The 16,851-nt window shown below is 39.4% G+C and overlaps 1 protein-coding gene across 1 annotated transcript; it reads right to left on the bottom strand.

The window, feature by feature from the left end:
* Positions 1-461: 461 nt before the first annotated feature.
* LOC117304481 (DNA-binding protein inhibitor ID-2-like) lies at positions 462-9,435 on the bottom strand. The gene is made up of 3 exons (XM_033788970.1): positions 8,761-9,435; positions 3,644-3,790; positions 462-2,688 (listed from the first exon to the last, which is right to left on the bottom strand). Exons 1-2 carry the CDS (start codon positions 9,196-9,198, stop codon positions 3,689-3,691), a joined length of 540 nt encoding a protein of 179 aa, XP_033644861.1. The 5' UTR covers positions 9,199-9,435; the 3' UTR covers positions 462-2,688; positions 3,644-3,688.
* Positions 9,436-16,851: the final 7,416 nt, after the last annotated feature.

Below are 16,851 nucleotides of genomic sequence, written 5' to 3'. Positions count from 1 at the left end.
TAAGTAATGAGAAATCACATGAATCTCAAACCCTTAAAAGGTCTATGTAACTTTTGTAGGACAAAAAACACAATGTCCACAGATGTACACTGAACTTACACAGTTTGAAGACAATGATAGTAGAAAGCTTCCCTGATAATACTATGTGCTGAGGTGCTGTAATTTTTGGGAAATGGGTAAAACAATGTCATGAAAATTATTTTAATCATTTACAAACGTAATTTCATGAAATTTGTTTACTCATTTCTCAACAACTACAGCACCTCAATAAGTAATATTTGAAGGGAAGCTTTCCATCATCATTATCTTCAAACCCTGTAAGTTTAATGTAAATCCGTGGACATTTTAAAAAAGTACCAACATCCTTTAAAAACAGAATGTACACGTACATGTACCATTGTCATAAAAAACAAACGGGGAAAAATGTCAAACACAAAAAGACACGAATGCAATTATTCGAATTTTGTTTTGTATTATTTTGTTTAATTTCTTTGTAACAACCATTTTACAAGTAGACATAACATAACAATAAAATTACGTCAACGACGAGACACCATATGACCACGTACTTTCACTTTATAAAAACCGACCCTCATCGTGATTCAACACTTCAAAAGAACAGCATCAACATACCCCACAAGAAAATGCAACACTTCTCGAACATAAAAATATTACATCCATAACAAATATCAGTCATTAAAACAATTAAATAGTGATCAAGGTAGTGACAACAGAGAAAGGTTTCTTTCATAGGTTTAATATTTTAAGAGGTATGAAAAATATAGCATCTAGAAACTGAATTGGTAGTAGCTATTAGTCGAGTAGAACTGAGTTCAAGCACAGAGTAAGATGTCAACCCTCGTGACGGGGGGGGGGGGTTGTATCAGACAAGGATCGTCTTCTTCGGTTGGCACCTTAAGAACACATACAAATATTGTTTAACAACAAGTTTCTTATAATTGTTTAAGAGCAAATTAATTTTTCTTTAAATTTACATGTATCAGAATGATTGATTGATTGATGATTTTGTTGTATGTGGTCCTCCCGTTTACATTTAGTTTTGTAACACACCCACAGCGCAAGAATTCAACACTACCCAACACCCATTGTCTCCTAACCACACCCAGTTGTTACAATTGTACAACACTATAGAAATTCAGTAGCCGAACTCTGACCAGAGTATCACATGGGTTTTAGGTCTCGCAAGGCCATCGTGTCATGTTGAACAGTTAAATTGAAACCATCTGATTGTCTTGGCCACAAGGACGTCCTAAAGGGATCACAGTGACAATCATCTGCTTGGCTTGTCACCACCAAGGCCCTCTATTGAGTCCGTGCATTGCCCTCGTCATCACCAGAGTGACCTCCAAAGTGGTGACATAAACACAGACCATACCCTGGTTTCAGTCACACAAATGGAAGGGGAAAACTCTGGTTTTAAAATATTTCAACAATCTTTTTCGAGACGATGAAGAAATCAAAACCGCATCTCTAATAATGCTTATGGCCCAATTTCACCTAGCTGCTTAAAAAAGGCCTGCATTACACAAACAGAATGGTTGCGGATGCGCGCAATATCAACCTTCAATTTTTAAGTAGTGCCACAACAGCTTAATTAACATAATGCTAATATTGCATGTGATTTTTTTTTTCACAGAACTCGGGAAAGTACTGAGTATACAGTGATATCACACATCGGTGTACATGAAGTTTAAATGAATATACAGCACATGTAATGCTATTGGTTGTACTGTTTGTAATTTTAGTACGCCAGTTACACTCTCGAGTAAATTCAATAAGATAAACCATTTTGGTAAGCATAACAAAAATATCATAATATGCCCGGCTGTAAACATGATGTTAGCGTGGCAACTCTCTCCCAACTTCAGCGAAGTCCATTACCTACAAAAAGGGTTGGACAGAATCTAACAAAAGTTACGCCCAACTTATCAGTACAAAAGGGAGAGAGATCAACTTAAGACTAAATCTGTTTTTATTTTATTTTCCCGAGTCGATAACGGCACGCAATCATTCAGTTGGGGACGGACCATTGGTAAGCTATATTCTTTCAGTTGAAATTTAACATACCAAGTTCCTGACGAACACAGCATACAATAAAAGTTTACATTATATAATACTTTATGCAAGATGAGAGTGTTGGTCCAACAACATTGGTCGTTTTTATTTTATTTTATATTTTTAAAATAAAGTTAACACTATATGTACTGATCTTCAATGGCAATTTTGTTCAAATATATCAAACGTCTTCAAGATTTTGTTGATCAGGTCACTATAATAATATAATATTAAAATAGAAAAAAAAACAGTACTTGTAGCGCCAATTTTAGTTAAGTGTTAACAAGCTACGCCGTAAACACCGTAAACACATGTACTTTTATAATAATGTATGTCTAGTTCTTGAAACCGACTGATTTGATATTATAAATAATGCATGATTGCAGTAATCGTCTTGCGCTGGTGGAGTAGCTCTACGGGTACCCAGAGGTAGCAGCCAGAAGTGCGGGTACACAACACCTCCATCTTGCCCATGACATCACTGGAGCGTCATCAACAAGCAACCCACGGTCTGAGCGGAGGCAATGCGTCAGCTATCCTTCCATTTATGCAGAGCGACGATACTGGATCACGTATAAGATTTATGTATAAAGACAATTCAGATATTTACAGCTGCAGTGGGGGAAGAAAAAAAGACAAGAAGAAAACAGATTAATTAAGAGATACAGGTTGGGACAGGTGCTTTAAAATTCACCTTGATATTGAAAAAGAAATTGTACGTCTGATCAAATATTACTCATTATTTATTCTCATTTCTGCCTGAACTATTTGTTTGATTTTTTTAAACAGAAATATTAACTCTTTCATCGCAATTGAGACGGGGGTGTGGAAACTTTCCAGCAAGCAACGTATTTTTAACGACATGGCTTGTCGAGATTGACCCAAGAAGTGGGCGGGGAATATAAAAACCAATGTTTATGTGCGAGTTCAGGCAATTTATTTATCTGCAATAGAGCGTGGCTCAATTTCACAGCCGACTGGATATGAAAACAGAAAATATATCAATGCATTCATAATTTATCGTCGACAGAGAATTCCAACTATGCGCCCAAAGTGTCCCAACTTGAGGGTAATATAAATCATTCATCAAGTTTCTGAAGAAACAAAATTAAACAGCGTTTTCTTCAACCTAAAAACAATGGTGTCATGATGTACCTTAAGAATACAGTTACAGTGACCTATTTTAAGGCCAAAAAATGTTGACACTAAACTAGTCACACATTGCAAAGAAAACGTCATAAGACTATAGAGACAGGGACTAACATAATGATCTGGCTACATTTTAGAACTGAATCTTTTTCAACTAGATACATACAAAATGTGTTTTTAATTTTTACTTTAACTTGAGGTAATATTCAACTGCACAAAAAAACATCTTTTACAAACCGTATCACTCGCAAGCAAAACAGGTAAATTCAGGTTCAATTTTGCATTTCATGGTAATTTGTCGAGAAGGTTTGCAGCTCTCTGTTCCTTCGCTAGAATTCAACGACTTAATATGTGTATTATTGTTACACCTTTGAGGTATGTATATATTATGATATAGTTATGATAGATGTCAACTAACCTTTTTCCCTATATACAACAGATATGTACAGTTGTATAAATAGTGTTAGCAACTACTACATGCAGACATCGACTCGGGGGAGCTCTCTGGTGTTTCATACGGGTGAAGCTTTGTTCCTCTCGCAGCTGATGTTAAACTTAATAGTGTCTGCAAAGGGAATAAAAAATACGAATCGAAAATTTAAAAAGAGAGTCATTTAACTATGCCACATGAAACTTGGTTTAGCAATTACGGCGATTGAGATATCACCTGTTCCTGGAAGAATAAATAATGGCGCAGTTCCTAAAAAGGAATCGTTTCTGAAGATCGAAAATTACAGTTCAGAAAGCTGCAAGCAGGAAGTCGTAAAAAATGCGTGTTTCGTCGGCTACTCCTTCTGCAGCTGCACGGTTATTATCCATATTGACAGCTGCCTCGACATTCAATTATAAAAAGGTTTATTTAATCTGAAGTGAAACCAAGTCACAAGGAAACAATACTAGAATATATTTCTCAAACGGGTGCACGAGGCTAAACAAAACGCGAAAACAGTGGACACATGTTAGGATCACCTGCACTATAGGCGTGTCGGTGTCTTTTTTTATGGAGTAAATTTGTGATTGATTGACTACGCTTAGATTGAAGGAAGAATATGCTACCATTTACATAAATGGTGAATAGCCCACAAATACACCACAAGTCGCATACTTATACAAAACCACACTTTGACAAAATCATTGTAACGTTCACTCTTAAAACAGCGTTTAGAATTTCAGTACATTTTCAAGCATTAAGTTTTGTAAGCCTACCCACTTGTTTTCAAATGTATAAACGGTATAATCTTAAATATGTTTAGATTCGCGTGTGTATTGAATGCCATTATTTTTGACTTGAGCAGGTGTAAAAATGATAAGCATGTTTATCATTTAACCGTGTTTAAAAAGTGGGTATTACTCTATGGTATAACTTGTGTGTTGTACACTAGTTGCAGAGTAGACAAGTACAGATGTTGTACTGTTAAAACAAGGAAGTAATAAGAATTGGTTTAAGTTTTTGATTCCCGCCCGACACCAACGAAAACGTTCCTTTCCAATTTTTGCCCTAAATATTCAACTCTCTGAAACCGTGTACACTCCACTCTACCGATACTTTTTTTTTAATGTACACGTGGTGTGTTTTCAGAACATGTTTTCAATAATATGACAAAACGGGTACATGACACACCCATTCGTCTCTAAACCACAAACTGAGCCTGGTTCCCACGTCTCCCTCTTCGCTCAAATCATCCACTTCTCAGGATAAATAAGAAAGTGAGAACAATTATTGTTGTCTGCATTGAAGCTAAGTTTTCATAACCTTTATGAAAGTGTTAGATTCAATATTATTCCGAAACACTGTGTTTGTTGATACTGCACACCAGGCTATGCATTCTCGAGATAGCCGAAACCACATGATATGACTTTCCCACGATAGTTCGACGCCAATTTAGCTACGCGATACTCTGTGTACAAAATATATTGCAATATCAAAATGCAGACCCAGTCAACGAAAATGCGCGACCCAAGTTACGGATGCTTCTAACAAAAGTACAACCAAAATAATCTTTTCAGTTTAAAATATGACACACACAAAATGTCACTTTTTCAAAAAGTGATTGCAACTGGGTCAAGCTTTGGCAAGCAACTAGTTGCCGTTCAGTGCTGTCTATATCATGTGTACTGGCTTCTTTAGTTCCAATATATAATCGGTTTCTTGGACTGGAATGGGAGCTCGATTATCTCTCTAAGAAAGTTTCCAAGTAATCGATAGAAATGGATTTGAAATGGGGTGAAGGACCACCAATAATGTAATTACCAGTCTGGCTTCTTCAAGCAAGCTGTTATCTTTGAAATAACTATTGGTTATTGTGTCTTGACGATCGATTGATTGCATTGAAGGGAATTGAAGACGATACCCCAAACACACCAATGCATCGTTTTCTTTCATTTGTCTTATCAACAATTTATTTATCTATGCGAGGGGAAATATTGGCCAAGAAGGGTGTGGTAAGTGGGTATTCTCACACCTTCAAAACTCTCCCAAAATGGAAATAAAACCATGATTTCCTTAATAAAATATGTCAGAGCGCTTGTAGTGTTTTGCCCTTAACTATTTAAGTGACTGGCCAGCAAGACCCGTTAGCATGGCATTTCACTAGTACTATAGCTAAGCACCTTTTTCACTGCTCCATATTTCAAATGAAAAAGAGATTCTTTTTAGACTGAACTAAGCCATTCTGATCACTTGGTGTGAATCATTTAGCTGGTTCTCTGGAGTTTTAACTGGCATTTGGAGCATTATTTCTGTGAAGTATTTTCTACTGGAAGTTGAGTAATTTTTCTTCTGAAAGTTGAGTAATTTTCCTCTAAAAATAGAGTTATAGAGGCCTATTCGAGAAAACTGTTTCTGAAAACCGAAAAAACACTGCTGATTTTGGTTGTTACGTGCTGCAAATTGCGCATGTTTTGTTACCCATCATTTTTTCCTGACTCACTTAAACGGACCAAGTCTATAATATTTTCTAAGTCTTGTACTTTCATGTAGGCCTATGCGGTTGATCACACCAAACATGAACACTGTCTGTATGTATTTTGTCAGCTCTACCAGTCACAGCCGTCGATTTCACAAAACTCTTCCTATTTTAAGACTTATCTTAGGACTTTAAACGAGTCCCAACCCAGCACTGTAGCATGCATACCTTAAGATTAATCCTAAGTTAGGACGAGTTACTCGTCCAAACTCGAGAAAGGGCGAGTCCCAACTCTTTGTGAAATCGACGGCTGTATAATAATAATACCTTTAGATCAAAGGAACAAGGAAACGACCAAGCTCTCATCATACACCGCTGTAGAACAACTGTCATTGACAGTTAAAGGATGATAAAGCTGAAGCATCAGCTCAGCCATACAGCCCTTGGGTTGCTACCCCATGGTGATGGATTCCGATATTCGAATTTTACAAATAGCTCTCTGATATTCCTTCCACTATAAGAACAGTTCAACCAGATGTTTGGCCATGCTTTGCACATCAGAAGCGAAGTACAACGATAATCAGGCAGATACCTCACGGCATGTCATTTCCACCACCAGTACAATCGAATCTTTGCATAGTTTCGATAACAAACTTCGTGCATGATTAGCTACAAGCCCAAGAATGCTAAACCACTGATAAAACAAAGTGCGTACTCTTAAAACAATACACATTCCAATTATAGAACATGAAAAGAGATGTTGCAAAACTCGTACATTCCTTGAAGGTTTTTATTTTTCGATCAACACTTTCGATGTTGAAAACAAAACTAAGGTTATGTCCTTACATCAACCCCGATGGTCGTAGTTGCTGGCGCCAGCACGGACAGCGGCCGAACATTTTCCACAAACAGCTCGTAATTTCTCGGTAAATAAATCAAACAAGTGGCACATGTGGACCACCATGGTACGTCCTCTACAACGTCGCCAGGCCAGAGGCGTCGAAGGACCCGACAACCAATGGGAAGTTAGTGGTCGTTTGACCCGAGTAGGGCAGCTTGATAGTGATTGACAATCACTAGCCTGTTCCTGTCTACAAAATGACCCCCCCCCCCCAAAAAAAAAAAAAAAAAAAAAAAAAAAAAAAAAACCTCAGACACTGTTGTGTTTATCATCCTCGTCTGCCATCCCCAAAAGCGTCTTGACAGATTCACAACTTTGGGAATAATTTATAGCATCCCTCTGTCCATCTTAGTGCAGCTTGAGGAGGTTGATAGATTATTAGCATGACCAATTGGAGGGTCTTGAAAACATACGGCAGGTGCCATTTGTAATTTGTTCCAGCGATTCCTCGGAGACAGAGGGTTATTTTGGGGTCATATTCGGGGCAATGTACATTTCATAAAAAGGTTAGAGAGAAGTTCAAATTATTTATTTTGTTGGTCAACCATCACCCCCCCCCCCCCCCCGGCTCGGTCATTGAACTATGAGGGGTTTCCTAAGGAAGGCAGTGGCTGTTGTGTTCCTCTAGATAAAGGCTGTCCCATTTCCTTCCTTGTACACATCATGGAGGAAGAGGAAAGGTTCATTCTGTCTGGTATATATGATTATCCTTTTACCGCAGAGCAATGGAACAAGACAAACAGCAAAACATAGCACGCCATGCCAGACCCAATTGTGTTTTTGTCTCTCTGTCAAGTTTAGATGGGCGACGCACTTGTTGACACACACACAATTAATTAAACAACTCGGACCAAGGGGAAACCCAAATTCCTTTTTTTTTTCAATCCTGATTTCCATCATATAATTATGCATAAGCCGTCAGTTAAGTAACTCTGGAGAGAGACGGTGTAAGGCAACGTAACGATCTTCAACATCATTTCTCAAATTCTAATTAATTACAAACATGCCAGTGTATTGTAATGGTAACGGATCAGGTTCTTCTCTGAATGGCTGGTAAAATGTGCAGAATTTAACCATTTCGCCACCTCTCCCTCTCCACGACCACCCGCGCAAGCAACGTGTGTAAGATCATCTATCTAGCTTCCTCCTGAAGACTGTAATGTGTGCCGCGCATCTCGTCTCCAACCAACAACACACCCCTACCCTAGCCAAGGAGGCTCAATCCTAATTCAATTTCACTTTTTGGTTTCCTGAAAAACCAGCGGCCATGACGACTTCTGTATCGTCATGGTAACGCAGTAGTTATCATAATGGTGCAACTGTAATGACTATGGAAATTCGCCTGACCATGTCAGATGAGCTACCATCCATCACATCAACATAATATAATGCATACGCATCATCAAGATGTACTGTATGTACGTATTGAACAGGGATAGCAGCTATATGGGTTTCCTCGGAAGTGAAAGGTAAAGGGAAGCACCGTATTTCGCAACAATTCTGGTTGAATTATTACATGACAAAATAACATCGCCTTCTCATAATATCATGATGAATGAAGGAAGTAAATCATACTTATTAAACAGAAATTACAATGTACTTCAAATACTAATAAATATCGGTTTCGCTCCTCTCTAGTCTAGCATAACAACATGGACAATTCATGGAGGTAGGATTCTACCTCAATGGACAATATAACTGAGGTACTAGGGAATTTAAATCACTCACTTTCTGCCAGTCGCAGTTTTCGAGGTCTGCCAAACCGCTCAACATATCGCCGAGGTTCTGCTGAGGAGTGAGGGTTGTAAACGGCGTCCTACTTGCTCCAGGTAAGACCTGCGTCGTCCTCATATTGATGTTGTGCGACTCCAATGCTGATTGCAAGTCCTGTATATAGTCAATCACATGCTGTAAAATCTCAACTCTTGTGATTTTCTTGTTCTTAGGTATGGTTGGGACAAGCTGTTTGAGTTTCTCGTAACAGTCATGCATGGTGTAGTTGAAGGCAGCGCTACCTTTTGATGTCCTCATCATCGTCGTCGAGGTGTGATTGGGACCGTGTCCCTTCATCCCACCATCCTCTGCTGGTCGTGTTCTATGCATTGCTAGGTGAGATTGGGAAGCAAGAGGCAAGCTGCTCTGATGACCACCAAGTGTCGTCTTCATACTTAACGTGGGTAATAATCCCTGCGCAAGTGTCAAAAATATACTGGCGAAATAACTTCGATGTTGAAGTGAGAGATGGAAGTATTTAGGTTTCTAACACTGTGTGGTAATGACCGTGGGTTTTTCTCGTCTCAACCATCCACGACTGGGCTATCCTACACATCTGATGCTTGCTACGAGTTATCTGTACACAAATTTCACATCAGCTGGCTGCATTGATCTAATGCCGAAATATGCTCTCGACCAATGAGCGTGCGCAAACTGATTAATTATGGCAAGCCGACTGTGGGAACTTTAGGAGCGCACTGACAGCGGTGACACCGTATTGACCAATCAGGTTGGAGCTGTACGCCCCCTATGTCAATCAGCATTACCCTGCGGCATATCGGACCAAAGCTGACTTTACCGATCTCCGAACATCTACACGCCCCTTTTAATGTCTACAACCACACATTTGCTTTCAAAATTCTCTCGGTTTTCACTTGAAGAAAAAAAAATAAGCCAAAAAACCTTGTTTCTCTGGGGGGTTTTCTGAGGTTGGGTTTTTTATCCTCACCCCAAAAGAGATTTAGCTGTTTGGGAGCCGGTGTTGAACATCTGGGCCCAGTGTGGTTGTGTATCTTTCGCATAAAGATCTGAATAAGAATTGACACGTGATTAATTGGTGAGTGTTAGCTACAATCAACAACAGAACGTTCAGCCAGACCGGCGCCGGCCGTGTGACGTCACCCATTCTCACTGCGTACAGGCTGGCGACAAGATGGCGGTCGCCCCAGCAACCGCCCTGTCAATCAAAGTGGAACACAAGGGTGCCGCGCTTCAGTCAATTACTTACACGCCATTGAGAGGTGATAAATAGGTTTTTAAATCGCCACCTCCGAACCGGTGTCAGTTCGCACAGGCACACCTGCAATCTGCGTACTTCTTTTCTACGCTAATTATCAACCCTCGCCAATAAGTCAGCAAGGACATAGTTTCACACCCGGATTTTGCTGGGGATTTTTTTTCTTCTTTTTTTCGGAGTGTTTTCTGTCACCCAAAAAAGTGATATGTTGAATTGATTTGCTAGTAAATTATGTGAATAAATTAGGCGTGTTTAAAATGTCTATAGTCAACACTGACACCCCGCTGTTTTAACCTGTGGCTGCTTCTGTAACGCGTGTGGTGTTGGGCAGCCCTACCTTTATGGTTGTACTGACATGGAATGTGCTTCCCTTTCGATGACATTTAAGGCAATATTATGTGTATCTGCGGTGCTTTGGAAATGAAAGTACAATTACGCGATCTTTGAGAAAAAACAACAGTCAGTATTTCTTTAAAAAGTTAAACATAACTGGACTCCAATTATTAATCTTTTTTAAATTTAATTTAACCAAAACCAAAGTTCTGTAATTACAAATTGCTAAATGTTTTCCCAAATTGGACTCCAACAAAACATCAATTAAAAATATTTTAATTTGTCCAACCAAACCCTAAAACTTTGCAGTTGTGAATTACAATTACTAATGTGTCTATCATTATATATAAATATTAAAGTAAAGATTCTTCTTGAATGTTTTTCTTAAAATCATGAACACAAAATCTTCAAATAGAGAAGTTAGTCTTCACAGCTTAATATGAAACCTACTTTTCACACGGTTTTGTAAAGGGCTCGTAATGGGCGGAAGAATTGGTTTCCAAATACCATCGCCTCCGCTATGGTGCAATCAATACGGGCTCGGCGTCCAGGCTCTAGGTCTTGACAGCACAGCTGGCATTTGGCACGTTTGTTGTTGGGGTTTAGTGCGAACAAGAAAGTTTACGTAGCGCCACGACCCTCCAGACAAGCTGGCGCCTTGTGCTGTAAATTACACTAAGTTATCTGGGGGCTCAAGTAGCGGTGCCCACTTGAGGTATTCAAGGGTTCTGCAAATAGTGGTACCCAAAATCGTTAGCACCCCGCGCCTGTCAGCATTGTTACCCTACAACTGTAATCACATGTGGTCCATGCCGATACATTGCCAGCTGCAGAGACCGTTGGTTGTTCAGCGGGTGTTGCAGGCCCAGACATTTTTAAGCTATTAAAACTTTTTTATAGGACTAGGAGAAAACCTTTCAGCTGCAGTTTTGTTCCTTGAGTGAGTTGAACCATAGAGCAAGGACCAACCATGTTGAACCATGTTGAATCATAGAGAAGGGTTGAACTTTGATCAATCGCCCTTGTCGTTAAACAACTCTGTTATTTTGAATTTCGATAATGTCAACTCCTTCAAAGTTATTGCCCTATCTTTTAAAAACACACGTAATCAACTTTTGGGTTCAAATAACGATGGACGATCATAGCGAATTAGTTTTGTTTCTCTTTGTGGATACCAACATCCTTGTCGACAATGTCTTTACGTCCCATATAAAATGCAATCTTCAAACGAAAAAGCATCACGTCGTCCGCTCAAAAACTTACTGACCTGCTTTTTAAAGGTAATCAAATGATTAAGGTATGGAGGTAGTGCTACGACGTTTATTTGGTACCTCCAGTTCACTAACACTGTACACAGTGGATGATGTGCAAAGCTGTCAAAATGTTTAGTTCCTCTATGGAGGAATAAATTATTCCTCCATGGTTCCTCCAATACGCTTCTTCGAGTCAACAATCTTGATCTGGGAAATGTCATCTGTCCTAATCTTACAATAAGGAAGAATACAAACTCTGGGGGTCTCGTAATACCCGGTCACATTATTGTTCAAAAACGTTTTCTCGTTTATTGCACCTTAGGTCTTTTTGTGTATGCCTTTCTTTGATTCGTAGTATTTGTATGTTTTTTTTATTGCTTATGGAATAAAATAAAATTATAATAATAAAAAATAGTATTAAAAAAAAGTTAAACAAATATCATGGTATTAAGCTGACCTAGATTCGAACAAACATTCCACGTGGAGGAGTAGGCTACAATGCCATTTCTATGGCGATGACATCATTTCTCTTTAATTGTGTGCACAAAATAATGACCGATTTTAATACAGCAGTTTGATGGAATTTGGGGTTTCTTTTTACACCGGGTAGCTGCATTCTAGTCGATGAATGATTTAAAGAAATCTTAAAGGTTTCATACATGCGACTCTTGTTCGTTATAACACTATACTTGGACTGGCCAAATTACCACTTCATAACAGAAACATCATTATAAGAAAACAGCAAAACAAAGAACATCCAAAATGAGATTCGGGACGTTTATTTCTTGATCAGAACTTTGGAATAAAGTTTGACTTTACATTTTGGTTTTTGTGTTTTAGTCTTGCAACACGTGATTATTATTTGAATAAGTCCATAATGTTTTCCAGTCAGGGGGGACCTTTAATAAGTTACAGAAAAACTAGGATAAGATTTTTGACAAATATTGAAGAGAGCTTTTGGAGAGGTCCCAATGAGCCTGAGAGAGAGAAATGGCGCTCCGTGGTCCGGGAGGCGGCCGGGGGAGTGAGCCGCAATGTACTGCACTCAGCGGAGCGGGTCGAACTATTTACCATGTTGACCTCGATAACCCTACAGGCGCCAGCCTGTCTGGTATCTTCCAGTGAACACCTGTGCCTAGTCAACAATGCCTCTAAGATTAGTCCTATCAGGCACCGATTAACAAAAAAAAGAGGGCCAAGGTGCTAGATGGGTGAACGCAACAAAATAATCAAAGCAAAGTGCCTGCCAGCGAATGGATGGAAAGATTGATTTGGCACTGGGTAATTTTTTTTTCGTAAATTGAATTTTGTTTTCGCTGTACGTTTAGCTTGTTGCGACCATGGCTTTTGCACGTGTTTTTTCTCTTGTCTGTGTTGTTTATTGTTATTTGATTGTTCATTCTGACGACTTAGATTATAACTGCAAAATGTTAGGATGCTAAGAAAGAATGTCCAAAACTTTTGCAATTTATCTGTTTATGAATAATTTGTAAAGGTGTTGTTCTGTTTTTGTGATTATTTATCCAGCCCCCTTATTGTTCGTAGCCGCTTCTCACAATGTGTTATACTACCAACAGCTCTCCATTGCTCTTTACCAAATAAGTTTTTATTAATTATGGCAACAATTATTTTGAGTAATTACCAATAGTGTCCAGTGCCTCTAATGGTTCAACTTTGCCCTTGGTCCATCCTTTGGTGACAAACACGCACAGAAATGCACTCGTACATGTGTACATGTATATGTACACTAACAACACCAATAAGCAAAAAAAAACAGTTTGTGAACCAGAAGACATTCGTTGACAACGTTAACAGTCATGTTAGGTTGAAAGTTTGCAGTTGGAATGCAAGGGTCAGGAAATGGTCGGACGCCGCTGGATGCGAGCCTGGGGAGGGAGAGGGTGTGAGTGGAGTGGGACTAGCAGAGGGTGTGGGCTGCCACATGCTGGGAGTGTGTGGGTGCACGAGCCCACATTATCTTCTCAATTTCTTGCTCTAGATCATAAAGTTCTCATGCCATTGCTCGATTAATATATGCTGAGACGAAATGTAATCTGTGCCATTAATTGCTGTTGGTACAAAATAAAATGAAAGCAAGGGTGGAATTATACAGGCCTGTAGGCTATATGCTTCGTTTTTGAAAAGGCGAGGGCGCCAAGGCATTTTCACCTTGAAGGGCACCCTGATGACCATGAGAAAACTGTAAAATTCTCCTGGATACTTTAAGGGCACCAAGGCAAGCCCAGTGGCACTGGAGGCAATCGCCTTCCTCCGTGTGTAGTATCAGAATCAGGCCTGCTATATCAATGTTGGAACACACCGTTTGATAAATGTTGATACAATAATTAAAGTCGAACAAACTGGTATTTTAGTCAATCACGATTCATTGCACTGTAGGTCACAGGACGATCTATCAATCGGTCATTTGATATGTCCAGATTTATAATGGAGCGTTAGAGATCTTTCTTATCAGGAGCCATTTTCAACTTCTCCTGTGTGGTAGAAAAAGAAAAACTAAATACTGGCTCCCTCTGAAGTATAACGTAGTAATTTTCCACTCAAATATTGTCTACAAAAAAGTGTTAGGCATCTGAAAGCACAACGGTTTGTGTACAAAATTGTGTGTTTTTTCTTTTTATTTCCTTATTCTCTTGCAATTTCGATTATCAATTGAGAGAAACGTTTCACAAGTTTGTTATCCTACATCACGTGAGAATACTGGTCTCTGGCAGTTACCAAATGTATCCAGTGCCTTTAAGTGCTAGCTACTATGCCCTCCTTGTTTCAGGAAACTGAACACCAGTGAGCTGAATAGAACCACCATTATAGGTGAGAGGTCTACACTATGAAACGAAAACAGGCAATACGCCTAGAAAAAGGACCCAAATTACGAACTCTCTCAAACACTGACTTTCATAAAGACGTCTCTTGTACAACTCAACTTCAGCTGAACTTCCACGTACAGCTCTTGATTGGACTGACCACACAGTAAGGATCAAGGCAAGTCAAGTATTTTCACCATAGATTTATTGGAGAGGCCAGTCAGACAGCTGCGAAACAGATTTCCAAAAGTACTTTTTACGTACTTTGAGTCAGATTTCCACTTTGAAACATAAATCGAAAAGACCACACCGGTTCTTCTTGGAAACAAAAACTTTTTCCCCAAAGAGTCGTGTATGCCTACATGGTTGATCCTTCCTTGTTAATGGATGAAGGAACTTTATAGCTAGACCCTCCGTGGTTGTGCCCGCAGATTTCCAGCTATAGTTTTTGTCATGAAGCCATTTTAGAAAGAGGATCGTAATTAAAGGCATAAACTATTTTATTTATTCTGTGGTTTCTTAACATAAATACAACTTTGTGTTCCCCTTCAATCACTAATATTGTGGCACACCTGCTGCACGAGGTTGGTGTATACTTAAGATATTTTCAATGAGAAAACAAAATTACCTGCTGCAAACTGCTACCAACCACAAGGACATTTGATGGTATAATGCAAACAAAATAGTTTTAAAAAGGTCTGACGTTTCGACCTAGCAGAGTCTTTCTCGAAGGCTAAAAAATTAGATGTATGCATATTATGTTTTCATTGACTCGTTTTGTCAATTTGAGTAGTGTCAGCCTTTTCGGTTGTTTTATGATTCAAATGAATAGACCACAGCGAATAATAAAATATATAACAATTAAGAAAACGTCTTCGTGGTTGGGTACCGTGCAGTCAGTCTCTTCAAACATGTCGCTCCGGGGTTCTTGTCTTTCACCATCTCACTTGTCACTGCACTCCCTTCGCTGCGTTGTCCAATTCTCCTGTTTTCTTTCACCTCTGATGGGTTTCTTTTCTCTCTGAAGGAGTCTTGTGGCGTCAACGTGCCCCCCGGTGACCAGAAACTCACAATTACACCCTTGTTGTATTATCAACTTTTGAGTCCAGCTGATTGAGAAGAGGGTGAATTCTGTGATAGAGAAATGTGGTCCTTTCTCTATGATTCTGTAAGGACCGGAGACCGTTGTTGGTTTTCAAAGTCTGGTAAGTGCTCTGAACAGAAAGCCCATTATTATGGAGAGACAATACAGTTTGTTTCTTGTGTCCATGCAAACTTCCACATGTCAGATCGGAAACAACAACTGTGTAATATTCTAACAACCCTTCCTACAGTTTATTAATAAACTATACATAATAGTAAACTTGCGGGTATACAAGCATGTAATAATTCGTTTTTGTAGGAGTGTTGCCTCTGAAACGAGCCGGTTGGTCCCAACGGTTCAAACAGTACTCTGCTCGTCTTCAAGGGGGGGGGGGGGCAGTTTGATGCAACCCCCAATGTGCTGCAACCATCTGTCAGTTTGCTCAAAGTGGACTGTGGAGGTTACTTGCCGAACAAAATCACAAGTCAACTCGCAATGCCACTTCATGTTTCTCAAGACAGCCCACAAAAAGTAAGATGTAAGATACTTGTATAATTGATGTGCTTTACTAGCAGTGCCCCCCCCCCCAAAAAAAAAAAAAAAAAAAAACCCATTTCAGGTGGGAAAAAACATTGTCCTGTCAAGGATCGACAGTCACTCCGATACGAGTGAACTTGAACAACTCCTACCTAGCGACACCAGAGACGGCCAGGTCGAATAATTGCGGTGTCTGGTCCACTTTTGCATTTTTGTACACATTATTTTCAGAATCCATTTTCAGAATCCACTTTCCCGGTTGGATCTGATCCACCACTCACCGGATTCAACCCTCCTCAAAAAAAATACATTAAAATTGCTGGATCTTGAGCCGGGTCTGTTTCTGCCTTTTTGCGTTTAGACTTTCCTAAGTGCACGACCTGATTCGGCTCTGGTGATCGTTTCTGGATTTGAAACTTTGCAAGATGGAAATACAATATAGCAAGGTTTGCGACAGCACCATGTAATGGTTATCTCTAACATTGAGCTGGTGGTCTGAAAATAACCGAAGGTTTCAACTCGACGTTTCGATCAGTATGCTCTGATCGTCCTAAAATTAAATGGATATGTGATCAAACTTGCAGGCCGCTCGCTTGAGATGCAAGAACATATTGTATAGGAATAAACGTTATTCGGTCAACACATGGTCATTAGGCAAGTGATACCATCTCAGCACACCTGTACACGTGGTTATTGACGACCATAATTAAAGGGGACTTTTGTATAACTTTATGAGGCATGGAGTTTTAGTGACAATTTCCCACGCAACCAATGATACAT

The sequence above is a fragment of the Asterias rubens genome, chromosome 21, assembly GCF_902459465.1.
Source record: "Asterias rubens chromosome 21, eAstRub1.3, whole genome shotgun sequence".
Taxonomy (NCBI): domain Eukaryota; kingdom Metazoa; phylum Echinodermata; class Asteroidea; order Forcipulatida; family Asteriidae; genus Asterias; species Asterias rubens.
This window is presented reverse-complemented; position numbering and strand designations above follow the sequence as displayed.

Bases quoted from the DNA above. Each gene is read 5' to 3' on its own strand.
- LOC117304481 (XM_033788970.1), bottom strand. From the start codon at position 9,198: ATGAAGACGACACTTGGTGGTCATCAGAGCAGCTTGCCTCTTGCTTCC. The intron at 3,791-8,760 runs GTGAGTGATTTA...TTCCCTTTGCAG, and splicing joins AAAACTGCGACTGGCAGAAA to ACACTATTAAGTTTAACATC.